The sequence below is a fragment of the Ranitomeya variabilis genome, chromosome 2 (genome assembly GCF_051348905.1).
Source record: "Ranitomeya variabilis isolate aRanVar5 chromosome 2, aRanVar5.hap1, whole genome shotgun sequence".
Classification (NCBI taxonomy): domain Eukaryota; kingdom Metazoa; phylum Chordata; class Amphibia; order Anura; family Dendrobatidae; genus Ranitomeya; species Ranitomeya variabilis.
In genome coordinates, this window is record NC_135233.1 from 879,103,499 (window position 1) to 879,130,076 (window position 26,578).

At 44.9% G+C, this 26,578-nt stretch overlaps 1 protein-coding gene and 2 long non-coding RNA genes across 3 annotated transcripts in view; 1 reads left to right on the forward strand and 2 right to left on the reverse strand.

Annotated features, from left to right (window-relative positions):
* The first annotated feature begins 1,123 nt into the window (after window positions 1–1,123).
* On the forward strand, window positions 1,124–2,462 carry LOC143808080 (uncharacterized). The gene is made up of 2 exons (XR_013221878.1): window positions 1,124–1,271; window positions 1,763–2,462. It is a non-coding gene; the product is annotated as an uncharacterized LOC143808080 (long non-coding RNA).
* The window catches only part of LOC143808081 (uncharacterized), a 29,545-nt gene continuing 5,081 nt past the window's right edge, over window positions 2,115–26,578 (reverse strand). The window contains exon 2 of the long non-coding RNA XR_013221879.1: window positions 2,115–2,414. This is a non-coding gene — a long non-coding RNA (uncharacterized LOC143808081). The remainder of the gene's footprint in view (window positions 2,415–26,578) is intronic.
* Window positions 6,970–10,309, reverse strand: LOC143808992 (uncharacterized). The gene is made up of 2 exons (XM_077292170.1): window positions 10,039–10,309; window positions 6,970–9,834 (listed from the first exon to the last, which is right to left on the reverse strand). The coding sequence occupies exon 2, from the start codon at window positions 9,469–9,471 to the stop codon at window positions 6,970–6,972; it is 2,502 nt and encodes an 833-aa protein (XP_077148285.1). The 5' UTR covers window positions 9,472–9,834; window positions 10,039–10,309.

Genomic DNA, 26,578 nt, shown 5'->3' on the forward strand with positions numbered 1-26,578 from the left:
CTGATATTATTTGGTTATTGTTTGCTTATATTTGTCTGTAATATTACAATATTATTATTTTGATATTATAAATATAGTAATATTATTGGGATTATTAGAAATATTAGTCTTTTATAAAATCTTGATTTCCTCCAGGCAGGGTAATATTAATAATATATCCCCATCTGGGGCTCGGGGGCGAGGACAGCATGGGCCTGTGTGATTTAATGGGGCTTCATTTCAATCCCAGTCCATCCCTGCCGCATGGTGAATGTCATGAAAAAATAAATAAAAAGCAATTCTTTAACTTTTGTTCATATTTATCCTGTGCTCTACGCTGAGAATGCTGTAAGTTGTAGTTCCACAAAAACTGGAATGTCCATAGTTCCTGCACCTACAAAATGTGTGAAAATGTGAAACAATAGGAATGGTTTCTCTCATAGACAATGATTTCTGCTCGTTTGTCATTTCTGCATTGCTAGGTGAATCACCAGCAAAGAAACACTCAATGTTCTTGTTTTAAGATGTTTCCCCTCCACCCTGTAGAATGTAAGCCCGCAAGGGCAGGGTCCTCTCCCCTCTGTATCAGTCGGTCATTGTTAGTTTGCTTACTGTAAGTGATATCTATAACTTGTATGTAACCCCTTCTCATGTACAGCACCATGGAATCCATGGTGCTATATAAATAAATAATAATAATAATAATAATAATAATAAATACACTAAAGGTGGAATCAGAATGGTTGCTATGGGCATTTGCTAAAGTTTTGTTAATAGTTTTTAAGTGAGGTCTTTGTTCCTATGGTAACAGTGTAACGCTGGAAAAAGGGGGAAGTGTTGTCATAGGGCCTAGAATATAATTACGTTTGAGGTAAATTATTATAAAGTCCTTTATTTTTTTCAGACGCAGTAAATGCTTTTTACTTTTGGGAACTTTTCCTTAATCGCACGGCTCCTCCTGCCTTGATGGTAAACAATGTGATCTGCCATATTATTACTATTTGTTGTCAATATTAATTAATACCTGTGGAGATTTCACTCATGATCATATGTGACATCATCAAATACAGGAGGCCATTGTTACCTCACCGCATGATGTCACAATGACTGTGGGTCTATAAAAACGGGTGTTCTAGGAGCAGAAGCTTATTTCAGAAGATGAAGACGACGAGAGCGGAGGATTCAGGATCGAGGACACACTCTGTCATTTCAAGAGATGAAGACGAGAAGAGCAGAGGATCCAGGATCAAGGACACAGACTCTCATTTCAATCCTCTGGGTTGAGAATACAGGTAAATAAGAAACCTTTCAGGGATTTAAGTTAGTGAACTTAGCGCCAACATGGACCCTCCCAGTCTACAGATTGTGGCTGTAAGGTTCTAGATTTCTTCAGTCCTTGCTGGTAGAATCTCTAGACTTGGGTGATGAAGGTTCTATGTGAGGTCACACAGCGGAATGTTGGACACAGAGTTCTATGCAGCAAACATGGAAACATCAGAGAGTTCAGCACAAAGATCGCACCTCGGATGGAGACACCACTGTCGCTACTATGGTCAGTGACACTTCAAGTTGTATCTGTGGCTGGCACAGATTGTACTTATATATAACTGCATTTGCAACTTTTTTTTAAAACAAATTTATTACACCATTTTAAGTGTTTACGTCAAAACTTAAAAATGCAGAGAAAAGGGGGCTTGTTTATCTGGCATAAAGTACAATATATTTATGACGCTTTCTACAGGTTTTATACTGATACTTCCCCTCATATTTTTTTTCTTACCAGGGAGAGAATCTGGATCCTGGAAGGAAGATTGAAGAATCTAAAGAGAGCCACACGATTGTTTAGTTTTAATCATTTAATATGTCTGTACATGATATTTGTTGTCTTATGATGTCATTATATGCTGATTATATGGATCCTGGAATCAGTGCATCATGACATCATATTGTTTAGGTGTCTGCTGTATAATCAAACTGTATAAGGAGTAGAACATACATATTTACATGCTTTAGCACTATAGAGTGCAACTTTATTTGTTTGCCAACTGTATAAGGGTCATGATATGATGCAACAATCCTATGTCTGTATATTAAGGGGTAGTGTTTTGTGTGGGGGTTGTGTTCTGTGGGGGGGGTATTGTTTTGTTTTGTTTTTTACAGAGGAGATGAACGTAGCCAAGCAATGAGTTTCAGGGTCTGGTCTGATGAGGAAAGGTGAGGCGACTTACCTAGGACAAAGAAGATCTGCTATCTAGAAACGAGTCACCACATTGAATATCATTGTTGTATATATATCAGTTAGTTAGTTGTAGTATGGCCTTGATCCAGGGTTCTCGAACTGATCGCCTTTTCTCGGGGTCAAGAAGGAATTTTTTGCCTGTAACACACATTGGCTGAATGTGTTCAGGTTTTTTGCCTTCCTCTGGATCATTGGTCTTAGGTAGAGGTAAAGATTGTATTTAATAAAATATGTTTAAAATCAATGATCGGTCTCCTTATGGCTTTATTTTATACAGCACTCAGGTAGTTGTATATGAGAGTTCTCATTTTTATGATCCATGGCTGCCACAATATGAAGGCAAAGAGAAATATGAGGGCAGTAATTATGTGTCTGCTAATGCAATGTCTGTATTTGACCTTCCTAATACCACTACTAATGGCACATCCCTCCTAATAACACTCCTAGTAGCATGTCCCTCCTAATAACACTCCTAGTGGCATGTCCCTCCTAATAACACTTCTCAGTGGCATGTCCCTCCTAATAACACTCCTAGTGGCATGTCCCTCCTAATAACACTTCTAGTGGCATGCCCCTATGCTCCTCCTAATAGGGTATAAATTGATGACTGCCGGTGGTCTGACTGCTGAGACCACCAGTGATATCAAGACTGGAGCTTTGGGACCCCAATATTGGGGCTCTGCAATTGTTCTGTCTTCATACACGTTGATACGGTGTGTGATCCGACATACGGCATAAACCACTTCTGTCTCCCAAATAAGCGGACTGTTCTCTGTAGTCTAACTTGATTATTGGTAAACATGAGCGCGGTAAAACTAGAAGAATACAAATGATATGTATAAGTATTGGGCTAACGATAACACAACTGCAACTAACAGGGAAACATACAGTATGGTGCAACCTCTACATAACTACATACAGCAGATTTCTGGTAACCACATTTCCTGTGTACTGGCTGCTATACAGTTAATCACACTCTGAACAACACTACAGTACAAGAACAGAAATAATGATCTTACCAGATAAACTTAACAAGGATGGGAAGTAAGTGAGGTAGTTCCAACACAGCTGAATAACACGAGTGAACAGGAAATACAAGAGAAAAGGCTGGGGAATTCCCCAATCCCATGATGCTTTGCTGAAACCCACAATGCAACACTCTATTATTCATGGAAAACACAGGTTATAAATTTATCCACCACTGGGTGGTGCTATAACACAACAAACCCAGAACTATAATAATAGTTAACCTTTTAATGCTTGAAATGAACTCCTGTCCTGTTAGAAGGACAGAACACTCCCCGCTTGGCATCAACCGATGCCACCTACAGGTGCTTTTGGCGAAAACAGTAAGACAAGTTCCGCCACTGGTCTGAGGAATAGTTTGCTTTCCCCAGACTTGCCTACTTTGACCTCGACCTTACGGATCTTCCCATCTTTGCTTGGGAATACTTTAGTGATGAGGCCTAGTGGCCACTCATTTCGGTGTGACTGGCTGTCTTTCATGAGAACGACATCACCGGTTTTGATGTTTGGTTTGTCAGTCTGCCACTTCCTCCTTGGTTGTAAGGTGGAGAGGTACTGCTTCCTCCATCTGTCCCAGAAGGTATTGGAGAGACTTTGGACTTGTCTCCATTGTCGTCTGTAAAGGTCCTTGTTGCTAAATTCTCCAGGTGGAGCGCTGAGAACGCTGGCTTTCTGAGTAAGTAACATGGCAGGAGTGAGAATGGTCGGATCCTCAGAGTCACTAGAAAGTGAAGTCAATGGTCTGGCATTAATGATGGCCGAAACCTCTGCTAGAAATGTGGTCAAACTTTCATGTGTGAGTCTTGCACTACCTGCTTGCAAGAAAATGGAGTCGAGGATTCTGCGTGCTATTCCTATCATCCTCTCCCAGGCACCTCCCATGTGAGAAGAGTGTGGTAGATTGAAAGTCCAGGTACATCCCTGCTCACTCAGATATCTTTCCACACCGGTGGTGTCTAGGTTGGAAGGGATTTGAAGTTCTTTCACTGCTCCTACAAAGTTGGTACCTCTATCGGAGCGTATGTGCTTCACGGGACCTCTGATGGCGATGAAACGTCGGAGTGCATTTATAAATCCTGAAGTGTCCATGGACTCAATTACTTCAATGTGGACTGCTCTAATGGACATACAGGTGAACATAACAGCCCAGCGTTTGGCATTGGCCTGGACTCTTCTAGTGTTCCGTGCAACCACAGACCATGGCCCGAATACGTCCAGTCCGACGTTGGTAAAGGGAGGTTCGGTACTAAGTCTGTCTGGTGGGAGATTGGCCATCTTCGGCTTTTGAGTCCCGCCACGGAGTTTGCGACAAATCACGCAATTGTAAATGAGTTTACTCACGCATCGTTTTGCTCCGACTATCCATAGTCCAGCAGTTCGTAGATTTCCTTCAGTAAACAGTCGTCCCTGATGTTTCACCAAGACGTGGTGGTGTTGCACAAGCAGGGTCGTGACATGATGATGTCCAGGAATTATTATAGGGTGTTTCTCCCCAAATTCCACTTCAGCTTCTTGAAGACGACCTCCAATTCTTAACAGCCCATCCTGGTCAATGATTGGATCAAGCTTCTTCAAGACACTATCTCTGGAAACAGGTTGGCTTCTATTGAGGTTATCTATTTCCTTGGCGTAACATTCACGTTGTATGGTACGGATTATAAAGTTCTTGGCATTTTCCATGCTTGGAACGGTAAAAGCAAGCTTGCAGTGGTGCCAACCTTTGCAAGGTTTCTGGATGGCGGGTGACGTTGACTTGTAGGATCGAGCCACATGAATTAAACAAACGAGGGCACGAACAAGTGAGTCCCAAGTTGAGAACCTGTTGAAGCGGTGGGATTTGAGGTGATTGTCTTTAGTCACCGTACGTAGAACGGATACCTGAGGGCGGATTTCCTCATCTGCCTCTGGATCCACCAATTCAAAGATGTTTGACTCGTCCACATATGGCGTCGAACGGTATAAGAATGTAGGGCCGGTGAACCAGGTTGTGTCCTTAAGTTGTCTTGCTTCAACGGATCTGGTTGCGTGGTCCACCGGATTGTTGTGCGTGGACACATAGTGCCACTGTTTAGGTTCTGTGGATCTCCTGATCCTTAGCACCCGATTGCTGACATAGACATAGAAGCGACGAGTTTCATTGCAAATGTACCCCAGCACTACCTTGCTGTCAGTGTAGAACTCGACTTCTTTGATTTCCAGGTCCATTTCTGTCGAGATAAGCTCAGCTAACTCCACTGCTAGCACAGCTGCACAGAGTTCCAGTCTGGGTACTGTGTGTTCACGGAGTGGGGCCAATTTTGTCCGGCTCATAACAAGCCTTACGTGGCATTGTTCATTGATGTCAGTTGTTTTCGAATACGCCACTGCTGCAATTGCCTTGGTAGAAGCATCGCAGAAGACACAAAGCCTTTGCACCTTGATTTCTGATGAAGGCACAGAAGCATATGGTCGTGCCACGTAGAGACTCAACAGGATTTCTAAAGAATTTTTCCATCTTTCCCACAATTCTCTTTTATCGCTGGGAAGCGGATCATCCCAATCGGATGTCTCTTGGGTGAAGTCTCTCAACATCATTTTACCTTGGATAGTTACAGGGGTTACGAATCCCAGGGGATCGTACAAACTGTTCACAACGGACAGGACGCCTCTACGCGTGAAGGGTTTCTCTTCTTCGCTGATCTGGAAGGTGAATGCATCCTTTTTCAAATCCCAGAGTAGACCGAGGCTCCGCTGCATGGGAAGGGAGTCCGTGCTTAAATCCAAGTCTTTTAAATCGGTTGAGTAATCTTGAGAAGGAAAGGCTGCCATTAGTTTCTGGCTGTTGGAAGCAATTTTGTGCAACCTCAAATTGGATGAAGCGAGCATTTCTTGTGCCCTTTTTAGGAGACTGACTGCCGACTCCTCTGTGGGTGTGGATTTCAGGCAGTCATCTACGTAGAAATCCTTTTCCACGAAAGATCTTACATCCGATCCATACTTCGCTTCACCTTCTCTGGCTGAATGTCTAAGGCCATAGATAGCGACAGCAGGGGAAGGGCTGTTCCCGAAGATGTGAACCTTCATACGATATTCCACGATGTCCTTGTAGGGGTCATTATTGCGGTACCAGAAGAACCTCAAGTAGTTTCTGTGTTCTTCTTTAACAAGGAAGCAGTGAAACATCTGTTGTATGTCGGCCATAAATGCTACTGCGTCTTTGCGGAAACGAAGAAGTACTCCCAGAAGTCTGTTGTTGAGGTCTGGACAAGACAGGAAGACGTCGTTTAAAGAAACACCTTCGTATCTGGCACTTGAGTCAAAAACCACTCTTATCTGACCTGGTTTCTTCGGATGATACACGCCGAAAATAGGTAAGTACCAACATTCCTCGGAATCTTGAAGTACAGGTGCAATTTCCGCGTGGCCACTCTGGAATATTCTCTCCATGAAGGTAAAGAAGTGTTGTTTTGTTTCTGGTGCCTTCTGCAGTTTGCGCGTAAGGGAAACAAATCGACTGTAGACAAGTTCTCTGTTGTTGGGTAAGCGTTGCCTCTGTGGTTTGAATGGTAAAGGTGCGACCCAACTCTTTGATTCATCTCTTACTATCTCTCGCTCCATGATGTCCAAGAACAGTCTGTCCTCTATGGACATTGCTACCTGGTTGTCTTCTCTTGTCCTGTGGAAAACTGTGCACCCTATATGATCTTGCTCACCGTCGCATGCATGGTCTTCACAGGAAGGATCAGCTAACGGACAAGTGGAGGGGTGTGGTGTGGCAATTCTTTAATCAGGAAACTACTCTCGCATGGCTGGAAGAGAGACGGGCGTCCATTCTCGAGGGTATTGGTGAGCATGCTGTTGACTGATGTCGGCCTGTGTGCTCCACCCAAACAGACATCTCCCACAATGACCCATCCTAGGTCAAGTCTCTGAGCATATGGGGCGTTTTGTGGGCCATTGATCTGTCCTCTAGCCTTGTGGACCCGTAGTATGTCTCTTCCGAGAAGTAAGACGATAGGAGCTCCTTGGTCGAGCTCTGGTATCAGGTGAGCTATACATCTCAAGTGGGTGTGATGAGCTGCTACCTCTGGTGTAGGTATCTCAGACCTGTTGTCTGGAATCTGGTTGCACTCCAGTATTGATGGCAAGGATAAGCAGGTTTGACCGTCTATAGACTCTACTTTGAATCCAGTTGCTCTCCTCCCCGCCGTCTCGACAGTACCTGCACATGTTTTCAAGGAGTACGGAGAGCCGGGACCAGCAATGTTGAAGGTGTCGAAGAGAAAGGATTTAGCTAGAGACCTGTTGCTCTGATCATCCAAGATTGCATATACCTTGATCGCCTTATCCCGTTGGTTCACTGGGAATACTCTGACAAGACAGATCTTTGAGCAGGATCTTCCTGCTACGAGTTCCTTGCAAATTTCTGTGCACCGAGAAGTGACCACTGGGGTATCCACGTCGGGGTCCGTCTGTTTTTCGGCAGACTCTTCTACTCGTGACGATACCCCTGAGGGTGGTCCAGGATGTAAGGCCGTGTTGTGCTCCACACTACTACATTCTGTGCATTTCACACTGGTCTCACAGTTCTTGGCGAAGTGTGAGGTTGTCGTGCAGCATCTGAAGCATATCTTGTTTTCCTTTAGGAAACTCTTACGGTCTTCTAGAGACTTCTCCCTGAAGGCTCTACATTTTAGGAGAGGATGAGGTTTCTTGTGTAGGGGGCAGTATTTGCTGAGATCCTGCGGTTTGTCCTCTTCTGGAGAGGACTTACTTGCCCTGTAAAGAAAACCTGTGGAGGTAACATTAGTTTTGTGGACTGCCACTGGTGTTTTACTGGGTTTTACACCAGAGGCAGCAGTACATGACATAGTGAAATCGAAACTAGGGTCATTTCTAACTTTAGCCTGCTGGGCAACAAAGTCTACAAACACCCTGAAAGGAGGAAATGGTACCTTATGAGCCTGTTTGTAACGGGACCCGTGACTGACCCACTTTTCTTGTAAGTTGTAAGGGAGCTTTTGGACAATTGGGTTGACACCTCTGGCAGTGTCCAGGAATGCCAACCCTGGTAGATCACCTTCTGCCTGAGCAGCATATACCTCCATTAACAAGTCGCTCAGTTCCCTGAGCTTTTGGTAACCCTTATTTGCTATCTTGGGGAAATCATCAATTCTTTTATACAAAGCATTTTCTATAGCTTCTATTGACCCATAACATTCTTCAAGTCTCTCCCACACCATACGAAGTCCTGTGTGTGGGTACTTTATGTTAATGTTCCTGATTCTTTTGGCATGTTCAGCTGACTCGCTCCCAAGCCACTTAACCAATAGATCTAACTCTTCACTACTGGAAAGATGCAAGTCTCTGATGGCATTCTGAAAAGAGGCTCGCCATGCTCTGTAGCTTTCAGCTCGATCAGTGAACTTTACAAGTCCCTTGGTCACCAGCTCCCGGCGGGTAAAGAACCTTGCAAAGTTCATAGTGGCTGAGTCTGTGCCGACGTGAGCTGGTGTGCTGTTGTTATGCGGTGTTTGTGGTGCATCCTCATACCTGGTAGGAGCTTCTGGCATAGGAAAGTCTGTATAAACCCGTTCAGTGGCGAAGGGTGTCCCTTTCAGTCTGGGCGGAGGCCGTACCTTCTGTTCCGTAGGACGGTAGTGGTGATCAATGTCGTTTCGCAGTAAACTTTCCTGCTTCCAGTACGGTGTTTGGAGGAAGGATCTCTGGTAATCTGTATAGGCTGGTTGGTGTAACGGATCAGAGTTGTCTTCTACTTGGGGATGTTGACGGACATATTCAGAGACGCGTTGAGCAGGGTCCTGATGATCAAGGTCTGGTCCGCGTATGTCGCTGCCTCGCTCGGATTCAGGAAACTCCACGGCTTCTAAAAACTCAGCTTTGGCTATTGCGGCTGCTGCTTCCTTTTCAGCGGAAAGCCTTTCCAAGGTCGCTCGCAGGCGCGCTGTATCTGCGTCTCTATCGGCTTGCAGGCGGGCTCTTTCTGCGTCTATATCGGCTTGCAGGCGGGCTCTTTCTGCTTCTTGCTCTGCTTGCAGGCGGGCTCTTTCTGCTTCTTGCTCCACTTGTTTCAACTTTAACTGCATCTCTTGTGCGGCAAAGGAGGATCTTACTTTAGCCGCCTCAGCTTCTGCTCGGGCGAGGGTGACAGACCTTTTCGAGGAAGACTTGCTGGAGCGGCTTGTTTGGGACCTTGTCCTGAGTGAAGATGCTTGACTTGCAGACATTTTATGTCCGTTTGCAGGCTGTAGGACGTCTCAGAGCGGGTAGGGGTGACTTCGGCGTGGACTGAGACGTGTGGTACTTGGTGGGCTGCACTCTCGGTACTTGTGACTGTATGGCGGCTGCTGCGGTATTTGCAGGCAGTGCGGTGTGGTACAAGCGGCTGCGTAGGTGGTATTTGCTATCGCTGGCGTCTAGCCTCCCTTTACTGTAATCCCGGCGCCTAGCTTCCGTTTTACTGTTCTGTCTTCATACACGTTGATACGGTGTGTGATCCGACATACGGCATAAACCACTTCTGTCTCCCAAATAAGCGGACTGTTCTCTGTAGTCTAACTTGTTTATTGGTAAACATGAGCGCGGTAAAACTAGAAGAATACAAATGATATGTATAAGTATTGGGCTAATGATAACACAACTGCAACTAACAGGGAAACATACAGTATGGTGCAACCTCTACATAACTACATACAGCAGATTTCTGGTAACCACATTTCCTGTGTACTGGCTGCTATACAGTTAATCACACTCTGAACAACACTACAGTACAAGAACAGAAATAATGATCTTACCGGATAAACTTAACAAGGATGGGAAGTAAGTGAGGTAGTTCCAACACAGCTGAATAACACGAGTGAACAGGAAATACAAGAGAAAAGGCTGGGGAATTCCCCAATCCCATGATGCTTTGCTGAAACCCACAATGCAACACTCTATTATTCATGGAAAACACAGGTTATAAATTTATCCACCACTGGGTGGTGCTATAACACAACAAACCCAGAACTATAATAATAGTTAACCTTTTAATGCTTGAAATGAACTCCTGTCCTGTTAGAAGGACAGAACAGCAATCCTGTTCTGAATTGAAAGGAGATTAATTTTCTATGGGGCAGTGCTTTTCAGGAGTCTTATAAATAATGAATGGAGTGAAGACCGAGCATGACCACTGTCATGTACACACTTCTCAACACATGACGTGGGGTGCACCTGCAAGGGTTAATTTATCTCCTCTCATTCAATCCAACTCTCAACCTCTGTGTTAGGCTACAAAGTGAGCATAAATCACTATTTTTGTATAATTGTCCTGAGGAAGGACAGTGGTATCTGAAACAAGATGATAATAAAACTGCAATTTTATATATTTATCTACTATGACTCGTGTCATAACTCCGGAGAGCGCAGAAACACTTCCAAATCAGCTACTTTTATAAATCACGCCCTACAAAGTCCACACACCCCGATTACTTAGCATGCTGCCACCACTCATCAAACACACAAGGTGATAAATTCCCAAAATATATAACTGTCTGACAATCAAAAGGTCACACAGTCTCTGAAAGTCTATGGATTCTTTAAAGCATACAAGGATCAAACTTATTAAAGATTTTAAACTTTAATATAAAAATATACAGTGCTTAAAATAAAAGATATAAAAAGGTAAAAATAAAGGGACAAAATGATGCAAAACAGTTATAAAACAAAAAGGGAGAACAAACAGAAATATCTAAAGGTTTCTGTCTACAGTTATCTTCTGTTTCCTTGAGGGAAGGAGAAATAAGTTATGGATTACATCAGCATGCACAGCACCCACATGTGAACAACTTCTTTTTGTGCCACCCAGCCTTTTATAGTCCTGACCATAGGATCATATTTCCAGGATGACCCGGATGCGCCAATTTAAAAATTGCTGTTTGTGAATGGATGATGGGCTAAGTTGTGGCATTTCAAATATCCTGTGTCTCTCCCTTCCTCTCTATACAGTCAAGAGGAAATATTCTGTCCAGTTACAAACCATTTGCTAACCCCTTTGAAGCTCAGGATCCAGGAGCTAAGTTTAACACCTCCCAGTATTCTTCCAGGACACCCCTGTAATTCGGAGTACTTGCAATAACAGTGGGAAGATGTTATATCCTTTGTGTGGAGCCAGTCATTTGGATGCAGCCTTAAAGGAGTTGTCCACTACTAAGACAACCCCTTCTTGATTCAAATGAGTGATCCTAAAAAATGATAAAACCTATACTCTCCTCCCGTGCCGGCGCCATTCCAGTGGTGTCGGCACTTGTGGTCACGGGGCTAGAGTGCGTTGTTGCGACACGTGTTGACGGCGCCCAATCAGTGCTGACATCATTGTCCCCGCCTTCGGACAAATCAAACATGAAGAGGAAATCCAGACTGCAGCTGATCTCTGACTTCCTCTTCATGATCAATTTGACAGGAAGCGGGGACAGTGACGCTAGCACTCATTGGGCACCTGCGTCACGTTTCACAACAACCGTGGTTTCGGCTAGTGGACCGGGGCGACTGCCAACCTCCCATGTCTCCACATGGGAAAAATTTGATTTTTTTAGGGGAATAACCTCTTAAACTATCCAAGCTCATAGCATGGTTTACAGCTCCTGAGTGTCCTCCCTGCTCTTGAACATCCCCTTTCTAGTGTTCACATAATATCTATATCAGAAAAGAAGGTTCAGAGACCTGCGGCGCACCTGGGTTGCACTATGAAAGGGGATCCGTAGGTGACTATATATAATTTATATTATTGTTGGACAATGCTGCGGCATTTAATAGAGAATAAAACATGGCAGACAGCCCCTTTATGAAATACAGGTTATCCCTCTGTGTCTGACACCTGCAAAAGAAAGTGTTAAAAAAAAAGAATTGTGAAAAAAAAATCTAGAATAGTAATGTCCTATATACAATTACTGTAATTAAAGTGATTGTCCAGGCTGAGAAGTCCACAGTCCCTCTTTGTGACTACAGAATCATGAGCGGGTGATGTGCTCACTGTCATGATTCCCCTGCATGACCAGCAGGAGCGGCAGTGGTCACATGACCAGCAGGAGCGGCGGTGCTCACATGACCAGCAGGAGCGGGCAGTGGTCACATGACCACCTGGTCTCGCTGTTGCCAAAGAATCCTGACAGCGCGCATTGTGAGAATTCACAATTCTGCAGACACAAACCTGGACAACCACTTTAAGCCCCCCTTACACTCACCCCCACAGAAGATCCACAAATCAACTCTGGTACTGGCAATATTTGGTAAAAATGTCTTTGCTGCCTGTAGCAACTAATCACAACACAGCTTTCTTTTGAAGATCACAATAAGAAAAGCAACACTGTGATTGGTTGCTATTGGCCACAAAATCAGAACTTTTTTTCATACACTACCTCTAAAACCACGATTCTGACTCTATTTCGGCACCAGCTCTCCCTACTCTCGCTGAAACAGGAACAGAATGCGGCGAGCAGGGCGGCGCATGGTCTCTTATACTCGGGATGATGCTGTGCGGCCCAGCCATTCACTTGCACGACCACAAGAAAGATGACTGCGGCGTTTCATGGCCTGGCAGACAATCCCTGCTCTGTGATTGGGTCTCTGAAGTCCGCCAAAACTGCTGGGTGGAGACTGCATTTACCGCCGAATAATTCCGGAAATGCTCAGCGAGTACCCCGAGTACCCCGATACTCAGGCGAGTATCGAATAGTGGCGAGCACGTTCGCTCATCACTATTTATTAATAATTTTTTAAAATCAATATAAATAACACAACTAATTAAATACAACAAGATGACAAGGTGGGGAAAGAAGACCTCCTTCTAGAGGAGAGGTTAAAAGAGGCTGCGTATTATCGGAATCCACACAATCCCAAAGTGGACCCTAAAAAAATTAGGGGTAAATGGTAGTTTGATCTTACAAAGTCTCTCTATGTAGTTGTCAAAAGTAAAGTGCTAAGTACAATGTAGACTGAACCTGTCACCCCCAAAATCAAAGGTGAGCTAAGCCCATCGGCATCAAAGGCTTATCTACAGCATTCTGTAATGCTGTAGATAAGCCCCCGATGTATCCTGAAAGATGAGAAAAAGAGGTTAGATTATACTCACCCAGGGGCGGTCCCGATTCTGTTCTGGTCTGATGGGCGTCGCGGGCCGGTCCGGGGCTTCCCATCTTTATATGATGACGTCCTCTTCTTGTCTTCACGCTGCTGCTTTGGTGCAGGCGAACTTTGTCTGCCCTGTTGAGGGCAGAGCAAAGTACTGCAGTGCGCAGGCGCCGGGAAAGGTCAGAGAGGCCCGGCGTCTGCGCACTGCAGTACTTTGCTCTACCCTCAACAGGGCAGACAAAGTACACCGGAGCTGCAGCCTGAAGACAAGAAGAGGACGTCATCGTAAGAAGATGGGAGGCCCCGGACCGGACCGCGACACCCATCGGACCAAAACAGAACCGGGACCGCCACTGGGTAAGTATAATCTAACCTCTTTTTCTCATCTTTCAGGATACATCAGGGGCTTATCTACAGCATTACAGAATGCTGTAGATAAGCCCCTGATGCCGGTGGGCTTAGTTCACCTTCGATTTTGGGGGTGACAGGTTCCCTTTAAGTATATAGAGACAGGTCTGAAACTGTCCTCATAAATATCAGCATAGGGGATATAAATTCTATGTGTAATTCAGTATAATTGCCCAGACCTATATATAAAGTGCTGAGTGCAATGTTAACTTTGATATATTGAAAAGGACTAAACAGTCCTATATATTTCACATGGCCACAATTTTATTCCTATGATCAATTGCACATATAGGTAACAGCAAAGAGCAAACATATGCACATCGAGCAATCATCAGAACAATAAATTATGCAATGTAAATTTAGATATATAGAAAAGGACTAAACAGTCCTATATATTCCACATGGCTACACATTACTGCCTATAATCACATTGCACATGTTATAGGTAGCTACAGAGATATATGCATAGAGCAAACATTAAAACAAAGACTTGCATAACTCTGTACATCACCTGAGTGAAAAAGGGCAAATGGAGTCCAGAAATAGGAAACATACAGCCGCCCAGCCCCAACCCTTATGCCGTTTCGCATTCAAGCTTCTTCGGGGGGGGGGGGGGGGGGGTGACATATTACTGAGCGGCGTACAGAGATTGTCATTAATCATTTCAATCCATTTTGGCATTTTAGAAATGATGCTTACATACGCACTAGGGGTCATTTTGTAGGAAGACTACTTGCCTAACCGTATGCTTTTCAAGTGCTAGAGGAAACCAGAATATGATGATAAAATTCACACACACATGAGCAAAACATGCAAACTCCATGCAGATATCATTGAGGTTAAAGCCAAAGACCTTTATAAAAGGGGAACTGGTTGTTAGATGTCACAGCGCAGTATCGTGCGTCCTATCCCAGGGGGTGCTGGAGAGGGACGATAGGTAGCACTCATGGAGAAACACTTCAGTGTGACAGTGTGGCGAGCCAGTCGGGAGCGGATATGCCAGAGATGTAAGACAAAGAAATAGGTCAGAGGACAAGTCGGGTCAGATACCAAGGTCAAAGCACGGGGAGCACACAGCAAGATGAGCGGGGAAGCAGGAATGGGAAGGCAGGGAAACTGGATAAATGGGCAGAGAACAAATCATGATGTAACGGGGTCAGTAGCTCAAGCCAGGGGCAAGAACTATAGCTGATGCTGCCTGCAGGCAGCTATGGACTAAAATAGCCAAGCAGATCCCAAAACGAGGCAAAGCAGGTTAACCACCGCATGACCAGACCGGGGAGAGAATAGCAAGAAACAAACCCCGGACTGGATCATGACAGTACCCCTCTCTCAATGTGGGGCCACCGGCCCCCCGGTTTCCCTGGATTCTTAGCGTGAAAGGCCCAAAACAAACAATCTGCATGGACCGAGCACGCTGGCACCCACGACCAGTCCTCAGGACTGTACCCCTTCCAATGAACCAAATACTGAAGTGAACAGCGGAGCATACGAGAATCAACAACCCATTCCATCTCATACTCAGTCTGGCAATCCACCACAATAGGTGGTGGGAGCAAGGAAGAGGCACCTGAGGAAGACACCAAAGGCTTCAACAGAGCCTTATGGAACACATTAGGGATTTGCAGCGAAGGAAAACGCAAACGAAAGGCAACAGGATTAACCACCTCCAAAATTTCATAAGGACCAATAAACTTGGGACCCAACTTAGCAGAAGGAATCCTCAACCTAATATTCTTGGTGGATAACCATACCTTATCCCCCACCTGGAATGCCGGCCCCACCGACCGTTATCTATCCGCAAAAAATGTATACCTACTCTGAGCCTCCCCAATGTTCCTCTGGACCTCCCTCCAGACCTACTCCAACTGCTGAATGGCCAAATCAGCCCCTGGACACCCCGAATCCAACCGGGAAAACTCACCAAAGCAAGGGTGAAAACCATAATTGCAAAAGAACTGGGAATTACCAGTGGACTGATTGACAAGATTATTGAAAGCAAACTTTGCCATCGGTAACAGAAAGCACCAATCATCCTGTCTGGACGTGGCAAGACACCGTAATATCTGCTCCAAAGACTGATTAGTAGTGTTGAGCGATACCTTCCGATACTTGAAAGTATCGGTTTCGGATAGTATCGGCCGATACCCGAAAAATATCGGATATCGCCGATACCGATACCCGATACCAATACAAGTCAATGGGACACAAGTATCGGAAGCTATCCTGGATGGTTCCCAGGGTCTGAAGGAGAGGAAACTCTCCTTCAGGCCCTGGGATCCATATTCATGTGAAAAATAAAGAATAAAAATAAAAAATATGTATATACTCACCCCTCCGACGGACCCTGGACCTTAGCGGTGCAACCGGCAGCCTCCGTTCCTAAGAATGCAGTGAGTGAAGGACCTTCGATGACGTCACAGTCACGTGAGCGGTCACATGAGTGGTCACGCGATCAATCACAAGACCGCGACGTCATCGCAGGTCCTGTACACTCACTGCATTCTTAGGAACAGAGGCTGCCGGTTTCACCGCTAAGGTCCAGGGTCCGTCGGAGGGGTGAGTATATACATATTTTTTATTTTTATTCTTTATTTTTTACATGAATATGGATCCCAGGGCCTGAAGGAGAGTCTCCTCTCCTCCAGACCCTGGGAACCATACACTGGGAACTTCCGATTCCGATTTCCGATATCACAAAAATATCAGAACTCGGTATCGGAATTCCGATACAGCAAATATCGGCCGATACCCGATATTTGCAGTATCGGAATGCTCAACACTACTGATTAGTCCTTTCAGTTTGACCGTTGGTCTCCCGGTGAAAGGCTGACGAAAAGGTCAGACTGATACCTAGACTTTAATAAAAAGCTGAAAAAAGGTATTTTATTTGCGCTGAAGTGCGTCCTCAATTAACAATCTTGAGACAATAATTTGCCTCAATAATCTCCTCGGTCAGTAATAAGAAAAATTCAGGGATAATCCCATAAGCAGTGCTGGTTCCTATATGACAATGTTCTTACAACCCAGGATAGCGTGTCACCGTGGACCTATATGGTGCACTTCTGGCTGAGCAAAGGTTAATCTATGTGCTTCAAACAATGAATCAAGGCTTAGATGAATAGATAAATGGAGCCACACAAGCTCTAGGCAGTGTTACCTTATAGAGGGCAGATGCATTTAGGAGACTGATGTCTGTGGTGTCCACATGAAGTCAGAACCTTCCGTGGTGCAGGACCAGTGTTTTCAGTGAGAAGACTGATTGTTCTGGGGCGCTGTCCCAGCCAGTGACAGGCGTCCCTCGGTGTCCTGAGCCCGCGGGTATCGTGAGCCAAGTACCACTGTATAAGCCAATCAGATACACTGGAATACCAGGACCTTTCGTGATGTCACGGTCATGTAATGAATCACGTGACTGGCTATGGAGCGCAAGTTGGACCAATAATCCTACGCATTTCAGAATTCCCGTATTCCTTCGTCAGGGATGGTCCAGTAGTGGTCCTGAGTACCTTTATAGTTCCTGATTATCAGGTGGCCGTCTTTCATACTGTACAGACCAAAAGTTTGGACACACCTTCTCATTTAAAGATTTTTCTGTATTTTCATGACTATGAAAATTGTAAATTCACACTGAAGGCATCAAAACTATGAATTAACACATGTGGAATTATAAACTTAACAAAAAAGTGTGAAACAACTGAAAATATGTCTTATATTCTAGGTTCTTCAAAGTAGCCACCTTTTGCTTTGATGACTGCTTTGCACACTCTTGGCATTCTCTTGATGAGCTTCAAGAGGTAGTCACCGGGAATGGTCTTCCAACAATCTTGAAGGAGTTTCCAGAGATGCTTAGCACTTCTTGACCCTTTTGCCTTCACTCTGCGGTCCAGCTCACCCCAAACCATCTTGATTGGGTTCAGGTCTGGTGGCTGTGGAGGCCATGTCATCTGGCGTAGCACCCCATCACTCTCCTTCTTGGTCAAATAGCCCTTACACAGCCTGGAGGTGAGTTTGGGGACATTGTCCTGTTGAAAATTAAATGATGGTCCAACTAAACGCAAACCGGATGGAATAGCATGCTGCTGCAAGATGCTGTGGTAGCCATGCTGGTTCAGTATGCCTTCAATTTTGAATAAACCCCCAACAGTGTCACCAGCAAAGCACCACCACACCATCACACATCCTCCTCCATGCTTCACAGTGGGAAACAGGCATGTAGAGTCCATCCGTTCACTTTTTCTGCGTCACACAAAGACACGGTGGTTGGAACCAAAGATCTCAAATTTGGACTCATCAGACCAAAGTACAGATTTCCACTGGTCTAATGTCCATTCCTTGTGTTCTTTAGCCCAAACAAGTCTCTTCTGCTTGTTGCCTGTCCTTAGCAGTGGTTTCCTAGCAGCTATTTTACCATGAAGGCATGCTGCACAAAGTCTCCTCTTAACAGTTGTTGTAGAGATGTGTCTGCTGCTAGAACTCTGGGTGGCATTGACCTGGTCTCTAATCTGAGCTGATGTTGACCTGCGATTTCTGTGGCTGGTGACTCGGATAAACTTATCCTCAGAAGCAGAGGTGACTCTTGGTCTTCCTTTCCTGGGGCGGTCTTCATGTGAGCCAGTTTCTTTGTAGCGCTGATGGTTTTTGCCACTGCACTTGGGGACATTTTCAAAGTTTTCCCAATTTTTCGGACTGACTGACCTTTATTTCTTAAAGTAATGATGGCCACTCGTTTTTCTTTACTTAGCTGCTTTTTTCTTGCCATAATACAAATCCTAACAGTCTATTCAGTAGGACTATCAGCTGTGTATCCACCAGACTTCTGCACAACACAACTGATGGTCCCAACCCCATTTATAAGGCAAGAAATCCCACTTATTAAACCTGACAGGGCACACCTGTGAAGTGAAAACCATTCCCGGTGACTACCTCTTGAAGCTCATCAAGAGAATGCCAAGAGTGTGCAAAGCAGTCATCACAGCAAAAGGTGGCTACTTTGAAGAACCGAGAATATAAGACATAATTTCGGTTGTTTCACATTTTTTTGTTAAGTATATAATTCCACATGTGTTAATTCATAGTTTTGATGCCTTCAGTGTGAATGTACAATTTTCATAGTCATGAAAATACAGAAAAATCTTTAAATGAGAAGATGTGTCCAAACTTTTGGTCTGTACTGTATGTTAAAAGCAAACAATTCAATCTCGCTATTGAGGCCCTCGGGTATCAGAGTGTCTAGTTAAAAAATAAATCTGCTTTCTTCACGGGACAATTGCTGGATGTAATTGCCTTTTCTCCAGCTTTTTTTTCACTATTTTGAGGCCTGTGATGATAGTACCTTTTATTGAACCTCCATGGTGAATCAAAAAGTGATTAGGTAGTGGATGGCCAGAAAACTTACTTATTAATATACCGCAGATGTTCGCTCATCCTCACATGTAGTGGGCGTTTCGTTCTACCTATGTACAATTTCCTACAAGGGCATCTCAGAGAATAAATTACTCCCTCTGTAGTGCATGTGATAAAGTCTTTAATCTCCAGTTCAGTGGTTCCATTGGAGATACTAGATTGCTTTTTTGTATTTAATTTCCTCCATGATTTGCACTTCCAGCACGGAAAGAAGCCTGATAGTTTTTGTTGTGATTGATATGTAAACGGAACCAGAGATTTTGGGATAGTGGGAGCTATTTTATTCCCTAGATTATTGACCTTTTTATAAATGAATTTAGGAAGCTCCAATGTCTATTGACAATCCTTTTGAGAATGTGGGTATTGGCATTAAATTGGGTGATAATATGAACTTCATCAGCTAGCGTGTAGTTCTCATCCTTCACTTTATTTTGAAGTAGCTGCATTCTTGGTAGTTTTTCAACTTGCTGTTTTGTTTGCGTCAGAGAGCTTTCAGCATAGCCTTTATCGCGGAATTTTTTTGCCAGGAGATCAGCCTCTTGGTTAAAGTCCTGTGCCTTAGAGCAGTTCCTGTGGGCCCGTATGAGTTGGCTCTTAAGGGCATTTAAGAGCCAACTCGGGAGGTGACAACTATCTAATGAAATATAATTGTTTACATTAGTTGTCTTATGATATGTCTGAGATTGAATTGTGCCTTCTTCTATGAATATATTTAAGTCTTTAAAGTTAATTGACTCTGTGCTGGTGGTTCCGGTAAAATTTTAAAAATACTCATTTTTGTTTAATTCAATAATAAAATCCGACAATAAATTAGGACCCCCAGACCAAATAAAAACAATATCATGGATAAAACGCTGCCATAGGACTAGGTTCGCACGCAGTGAGTCCTGTCTGTAGATGGTTTGTTGTTCCCATCTCCCCACATACAAGTTGGCGTAGCTTTGTGTGAACCTGGTCCCCATGGCAGTACCCCATTGCTGGGAGTAGTAGTGCCTCTCATAACGGAAATAGTTATGAGTCAATATAAAGTGCATGCATTCTAAAATAAAGTCCACTTGATTATTTGGTAAAATCTCCTGTTTTTCCAGAAAATATCTGGCTGCTTCACATCCCTTATCATGTTGTATAACGGTATACAATGATGTGATATCTAAAGTGCCCAAGATATAATGTTCCTGCCATTTGATTGTTTCCAGAATTCGTAAAAAGCCCTCTAAAATTTTGACACAAATTGCACCCCTATATCAGACACCACACTTATAGGCACACCATGTAATTGCACAGCATGCTCAATGAATAGTTTTGAAAGAGTCTCGGCTTTCTGCAGTCCCACCAACAGTACAAAATGCGCCTGCTTACTGAATCTATCCACGACTACCCAAACCACAGTTCTGCCTTTAGAAGAGGGAAGATCTGTGATAAAATCCATGCACAGATGAGTCTAAGGTCTATCTGGAATTGGCAATGGCACCAATTCCCCGACTAGCCGGTTAAGGGAGGTTTTAGCACGAGCACTTGTTTCACAGGAAGACACAAATACAGCGACATCAGAGGACAACGAGGACCACCAAAACAGCCTAGCAATGGCTTTACACGTAGCCGAGATTCCACCATGTCCACACAGAGCCAAGTCATGGAACTCCCTCAGAAACCTTAACCGATACTGGACCGGCACAAAGAACTTATCTGGCGCGGATGGAAGAGCAAGAGACTGGGCCTCAGAGATCTCCTCATCCAACGCTGAAGAAACCCCAGCCACCACCACTCCACGCTGAAGATTGAAGGAAGGAGTTTCAGGAGGTGATATTGGATGCAAGCTGCAAGATAAAGCACCAGCCCTCATATTCTTGGACCCTCACCTGAAAGTGATAGAAAACTGAAATCAAGAAAAAAAAAGTGACCACCTCGCCTGTCTCGGGGTTAAACATTTGGCGGACTCAATGTAAGACAGGTTCTTCTGGTCAGTAATCAAATAAATAAGGCAGCACACTGCGGCGCTAAAACATGCAAACATGAAAATTTACCTGCATTAGAGCACTAGAAATATGAAAAAATGAGAGCGTTTAGCTCATAAAATGGTCAATTTATGTGTACCTGGTAGCCACATTAAGGCATCTCTCGTATACCAGGTCCTACACTTTCCTTTCCTCGCTGAGAATAAACATCTTCTTCTGAAAGGGTACCTGTGAAACCTCTTCTTAGACTAAAATTCTCTCTCTGTGGAGGGGTAATGGACCTGCTGCGATTAAAACACCTGTGGCTAAGAGGCGGAGTGCTCGGTTAGAAGGCTACTGAATACAAATTTCAAAAAACTGACCGTCACATCCAAACATAGACTTAGTGTGATCAGGTGCTGAACCTAGAGTCACCAACTCGCATACAGTCAAATAAATAAGGCAGCACACTGCGGCGCTAAAATATGCAAACATGAAAATTGAAAATTGACCTGCATTAGTGCACTAGAAATATGAAAAAATGAGAGTGTTTAGCGCATAAAATGGCCAATTTATGTGTACCTGGTAGCCACATTAGGGCATCTCTCGTATACCAAGTCCTACACTTTCCTTTCCTCGCTGAGAATAAACGTCTTCATCTGAATGGGTACCTGTGAAACCTCTTCTTAGACTAAAATTCTCTCTCTCTGTGGAGGGGTAATGGACCTGCTGTGATTAAAACACCTGTGGCTAAGAGGCGGAGTGCTCAGTCAGAATGACAGCTCCCTTCAAAAAATGCCTCCGTTCTTCAAAAGCCAGTTTAATGGTCAAAAGCTCCCGGTTATCCACATTATAATTCTTTTCAGCAGAGGAAAACTTTTTCGAAAAGAAGGCACAGGGTCTTAAATTGGTCAACGAGGTAGGCCCCTGGGACAATACCGCCCCTACTCCCACCTCCGAGGTGTCTACCTCCACGATAAATGGCTCAGATAAATTAGGTTGAATCAGCAGAGGGGCAGACATAACACATTCTTTTAAAGAAGAAAATGCTGCCGAAGCTGGAGCTGACCAGTTTTTGAGATCAGCCCCCTTACGAGTTAAATCAGTGAGGGGTTTGACCACCTGAGGAAACCCCTTGATGAATTTTCTATAGTAATTGGCAAACCCCAGAAAACGCTGCAGACCTATGAGATCTCTGGGTTCCGCCCAATCCACAATAGCCTGTACCTTTCCAGGGTCCACACAAAACCCCTCCGCAGACAAAATGAACCCTAGAAAGGACAATTCTTGAACAAAAAAATGAACACTTTTCCAGTTTAGCTAAGCGTGAGCTCTCCCTAAGCCTCTGGAGGACAGCGCGGAGGTGACCCATATGGTTCTGTTTATCAGTGGAATTTTTCAGGATGTTATCCAAATAAACTACCATGAAGTGCCCAATAAAATCGGAAAAAACATGATTAATAAAATTCTGAAATACTGCTGGCGCGTTAGGCCAAAGGGTATAACCAAGTTCTCAAACAAACCCTCAGAGGTGAGGAATGCAATCTTCCACTCATCCCCCTCCCGCAAACGGGTGAGATTATATGCTCCCCTAAGGGTACTGTCACACTCTGCAACTTTCCAACGATCACGACCAGAGATACGACCTGGCCGTGATCGTTGGTAAGTAAGCGCTTAGTAACCCGATGTTTATCCTGGTTACCATCGTAAAAGTAAAAAAAACAAACAGTACATACTCACATTCCGGTGTCCGTCAGGGTCCCTCACAGTCTGCTTCCCGCTCTGACTGAGTGCCGCCGTAAAGTGAAAGCAGATCACAGCGGTGACGAGACCCACTTAACCACATTCTTAGCAAGAGTTTTATCAATGGCCACAATACTTATGGGTGTTCCCAACCTGACTGTCCCTAACTTACATTTGGCCACCAAGTCAGAGTCAATCAAGTTCAGAGATGACCCATGTCCACAAAAGCTCAAGTGGGAGTATAACAGTTCTCAACATAAAGTTCCACTTCCAGCTGTAACTTAAGCAATGAGGAAAAAGGTATCCGAGTGTCTCGGCAACCTCCTCAACAGTTACCCAGACTTAGGTGTTTCCCGGCACCTTAGAAATCAGAGTACAGGAGGGACAGTCCTTCCAGTGTACCGGACTACCGCAGTAAAAGCAAAGTCTCCCTTCCTCTCATCGTCTCCTCTCTTTTTCCTTGGTGGTGACCCCCACCTCCATGGCCTCAGAATGTGGCGTAGCGTCGGGATTACTTGGGAGTAGAGGAACATCTCTATGCATAACACCCCTCTCCCTTAGTCTACGATCCATCCGGTTGGCCTCAGTCATAGCCTCCTCCAAGCAACTAGGAGGTGGATGGAGAGTCAGAGTGTCCTTCAGATGATCAGACAGTCCCCTCCAGAACTGGCACCTGAGCGCAGAGTCATTCCAGGACACCTCCAGAGACCATCGTCTAAACTCCGAGCAATACCAGTCGGCTGAGAGCTTCCCCTGAACAAGACCCATGATAGTGTCCTCTGCCAACCTGACACGGTACGGTTCATCACAGATAAGTCCTAAGGCCTCAAAAAACCTATCCACTGACATCCGTTCAGGGGCAGTAGGGGGCAGCGAGAAATCCCAAGAATGGGGACCCTCCCTGAGTAAGGAAATAATTATCCTCACCCGCTGGCTCTCATCCCCAGATGATCAAGGTCTAAGCGAAAATAATAATTTACAATTCTCCCTGAACGTACAAAACTTATCCTTCTCGCCAGAATAGGTGTCAGGATGTTTAACCGAAGGTTCGGGAGAGTGCAAGGCGACATCAACAGAGTCACCAAACCTACTAACAACATGAGGGGTGGTACCCTGCACCATCTTTACAGTCTCCATCAACTATTTCTGCAATTCAGTATGGGAGGTGGCCAGGGCCCCATTTTCCACTGTCAATTCCCGCATCATCGGCATCAAACTGGACACCTGATCCATGACCAGGAAAGGAAGTGGATCCATGACCATAGAAAAAAAAAATTACCAGACCGGGGAGAGAATAGCAAGAAACAAAACCCGGACTGGATCATAACATTAGGCTTAATTAAATAGCTAAGTATTTGCTACCGAATTGACTCACACCATCATCCCCCTTAGGGCAGAGACAGACTGCAGTATAACTCGTGTGATGATCGCATGCAGGGTCGGACTGGGCCACCGGAGAACCGGAGGTTTATCCAGTGGTCCCAGGCCTTGAAACCTGCTGGCATACAGGGCCAGCAGCTGCCTAGGGTTCCTGCTGCTCCAGGGGCCCCAGCCAGTGGGATGTCACCAATAGCGGCACACTATGCAGCTGCTATGGGTCACCTGATGCCAGCGGAAGAGCAATGGGTGACAGGAATCCTAAACCTGTTCCCGCTGCTAAAGTGAAATGAATATTCACGCTTCCCCAAACCCCCATGGGCGTTTAGAGGAGTGAATTCATTTCACTATAATAGCGGGCAGCGTTTCCCCCATGCTGCATCAAACACTGCCCGCTATCAGAGCCTGCAGACCAGGGCCCCCGCCCCCTCTCCCTCAGGGGCCCCCAGCTCACACGGCCGCTATGGTTCCGTAAGCCAGGGGGACCTGTCGCCAGCACCACCCCCAATGCGCATTAATGGAGGAGAGAGTGTCAGATGACCCTCCCTCTTCCATCATTCCGTTAGTCTCTGACACATAGCAGGTGCGTGATGATGTCACTTCATTGTGTACCTGTGTGTGAGGCCAGTGGCAGTGCAGCTCCTGACAGAGCAGAGCCACCGCCGGAATCAGCGTGGGAGCGAGGAGGAGGGGTGAGTATTCTGGGTTTTATATATATATATATATATATATATATATATATATATATATACATACATATATATATATATATATATATATATATATATATAAATATATATACATATACAGTGTGTGCAGAATTATTAGGCAAGTTGTATTTTGATTACATGATACTTTTTATACATGTTGTACTACTCCAAGCTGCTCAGGCTTGAGAGCCAACTACCAATTAAGTAAATCAGGTGATGTGCATCTCTGTAATGAGGAGGGGTGTTGTCTAATGACATCAAAACCCTATATAATGTGTGCTTAATTATTAGGCAACTTCCTTTCCTTTGGCAAAATGGGTCAGAAGAGAGATTTGATGGGCTCTGAGAAGTCCAAAATTGTGAGATGTCAAGCAGAGGGATGCAGCAGTCTTGAAATTACCAAACTTTTGAAGCGTGATCACTAGTGTTGAGCATTCCGATGCTGCAAGTATCGGGTATCGGCCGATACTTGCTGTATCGGAATTTCCGATACCGAGATCCGATATTTTTGTAATATCGGATATCGGTATCGAAACAACATTAATGTAAAAAGGTGTAAAAGAAAGAATTAAAATAAAAAAAATCGCTATACTCACCTGTCCGACGCAGCCGGGACCTCGGCGATTGTAAGCGGCAGCGTTGTTTCTTTAAAATTCGCGCTTTTACTTGCTTACGTGAATTCCCGGCTTCTGATTGGTCAGGGCGGCCATGTTGCCGGGACTCGGACCAATCACAGCAAGCCGTGACGAAATTACGTCACGGCTTGCTGTGATTGGTCCGCGTCCCGGCAACATGGCCGCCATTAACCAATCACAAGCCGTGACGTCACGGGAGGCTGGACACGCGCTTATTTTGAAAAGCGCGCGTGTCCAGCCTCCCGTGACGTCACGGCTTGTGATTGGTCACGGCGCCATATTGCCGGGATGCGGACCAATCACAGCAAGCCGTGACGAAATTACGTCACGGCTTGCTGTGATTGGTCCGCGTCCCAGGAACATGGCCGCCATTAACCAATCACAAGCCGTGACGTCACGGGAGGCTGGACACGCGCTTATTTTGAAAAGCGCGCGTGTCCAGCCTCCCGTGACGTCACGGCTTGTGATTGGTCACGGCGCCATATTGCCGGGACGCGGACCAATCACAGCAAGCCGTGACGTAATTTCGTCACGGCTTGCTGTGATTGGTCCGAGTCCCGGCAACATGGCCGCCCTGACCAATCAGAAGCCGGGAATTCACGTAAGCAAGTAAAAGCGCGAATTTTAAAGAAACAACGCTGCCGCTTACAATCGCCGAGGTCCCGGCTGCGTCGGACAGGTGAGTATAGCGATATTTTTTATTTTAATTCTTTATTTTACACATTTATATGGTTCCCAGGGCCTGAAGGAGAGTTTCCTCTCCTTCAGACCCTGGGAACCATCAGGAATACCGTCCGATACCTGAGTCCCATTGACTTGTATTGGTATCGGGTATCGGTATCGGATTGGATCCGATATTTTGCCGGTATCGGCCGATACTTTCCGATACCGATACTTTCAAGTATCGGACGGTATCGCTCAACACTAGTGATCACCGAACAATCAAGCGTTTCATGGCAAATAGCCAACAGGGTTGCAAGAACCGTGTTGGGCAAAAAATGCGCAAAATAACTG

Coding starts and splice junctions, on each gene's coding strand:
- LOC143808992 (XM_077292170.1), bottom strand. CDS start 9,471: ATGTCTGCAAGTCAAGCATCTTCACTCAGGACAAGGTCCCAAACAAGC.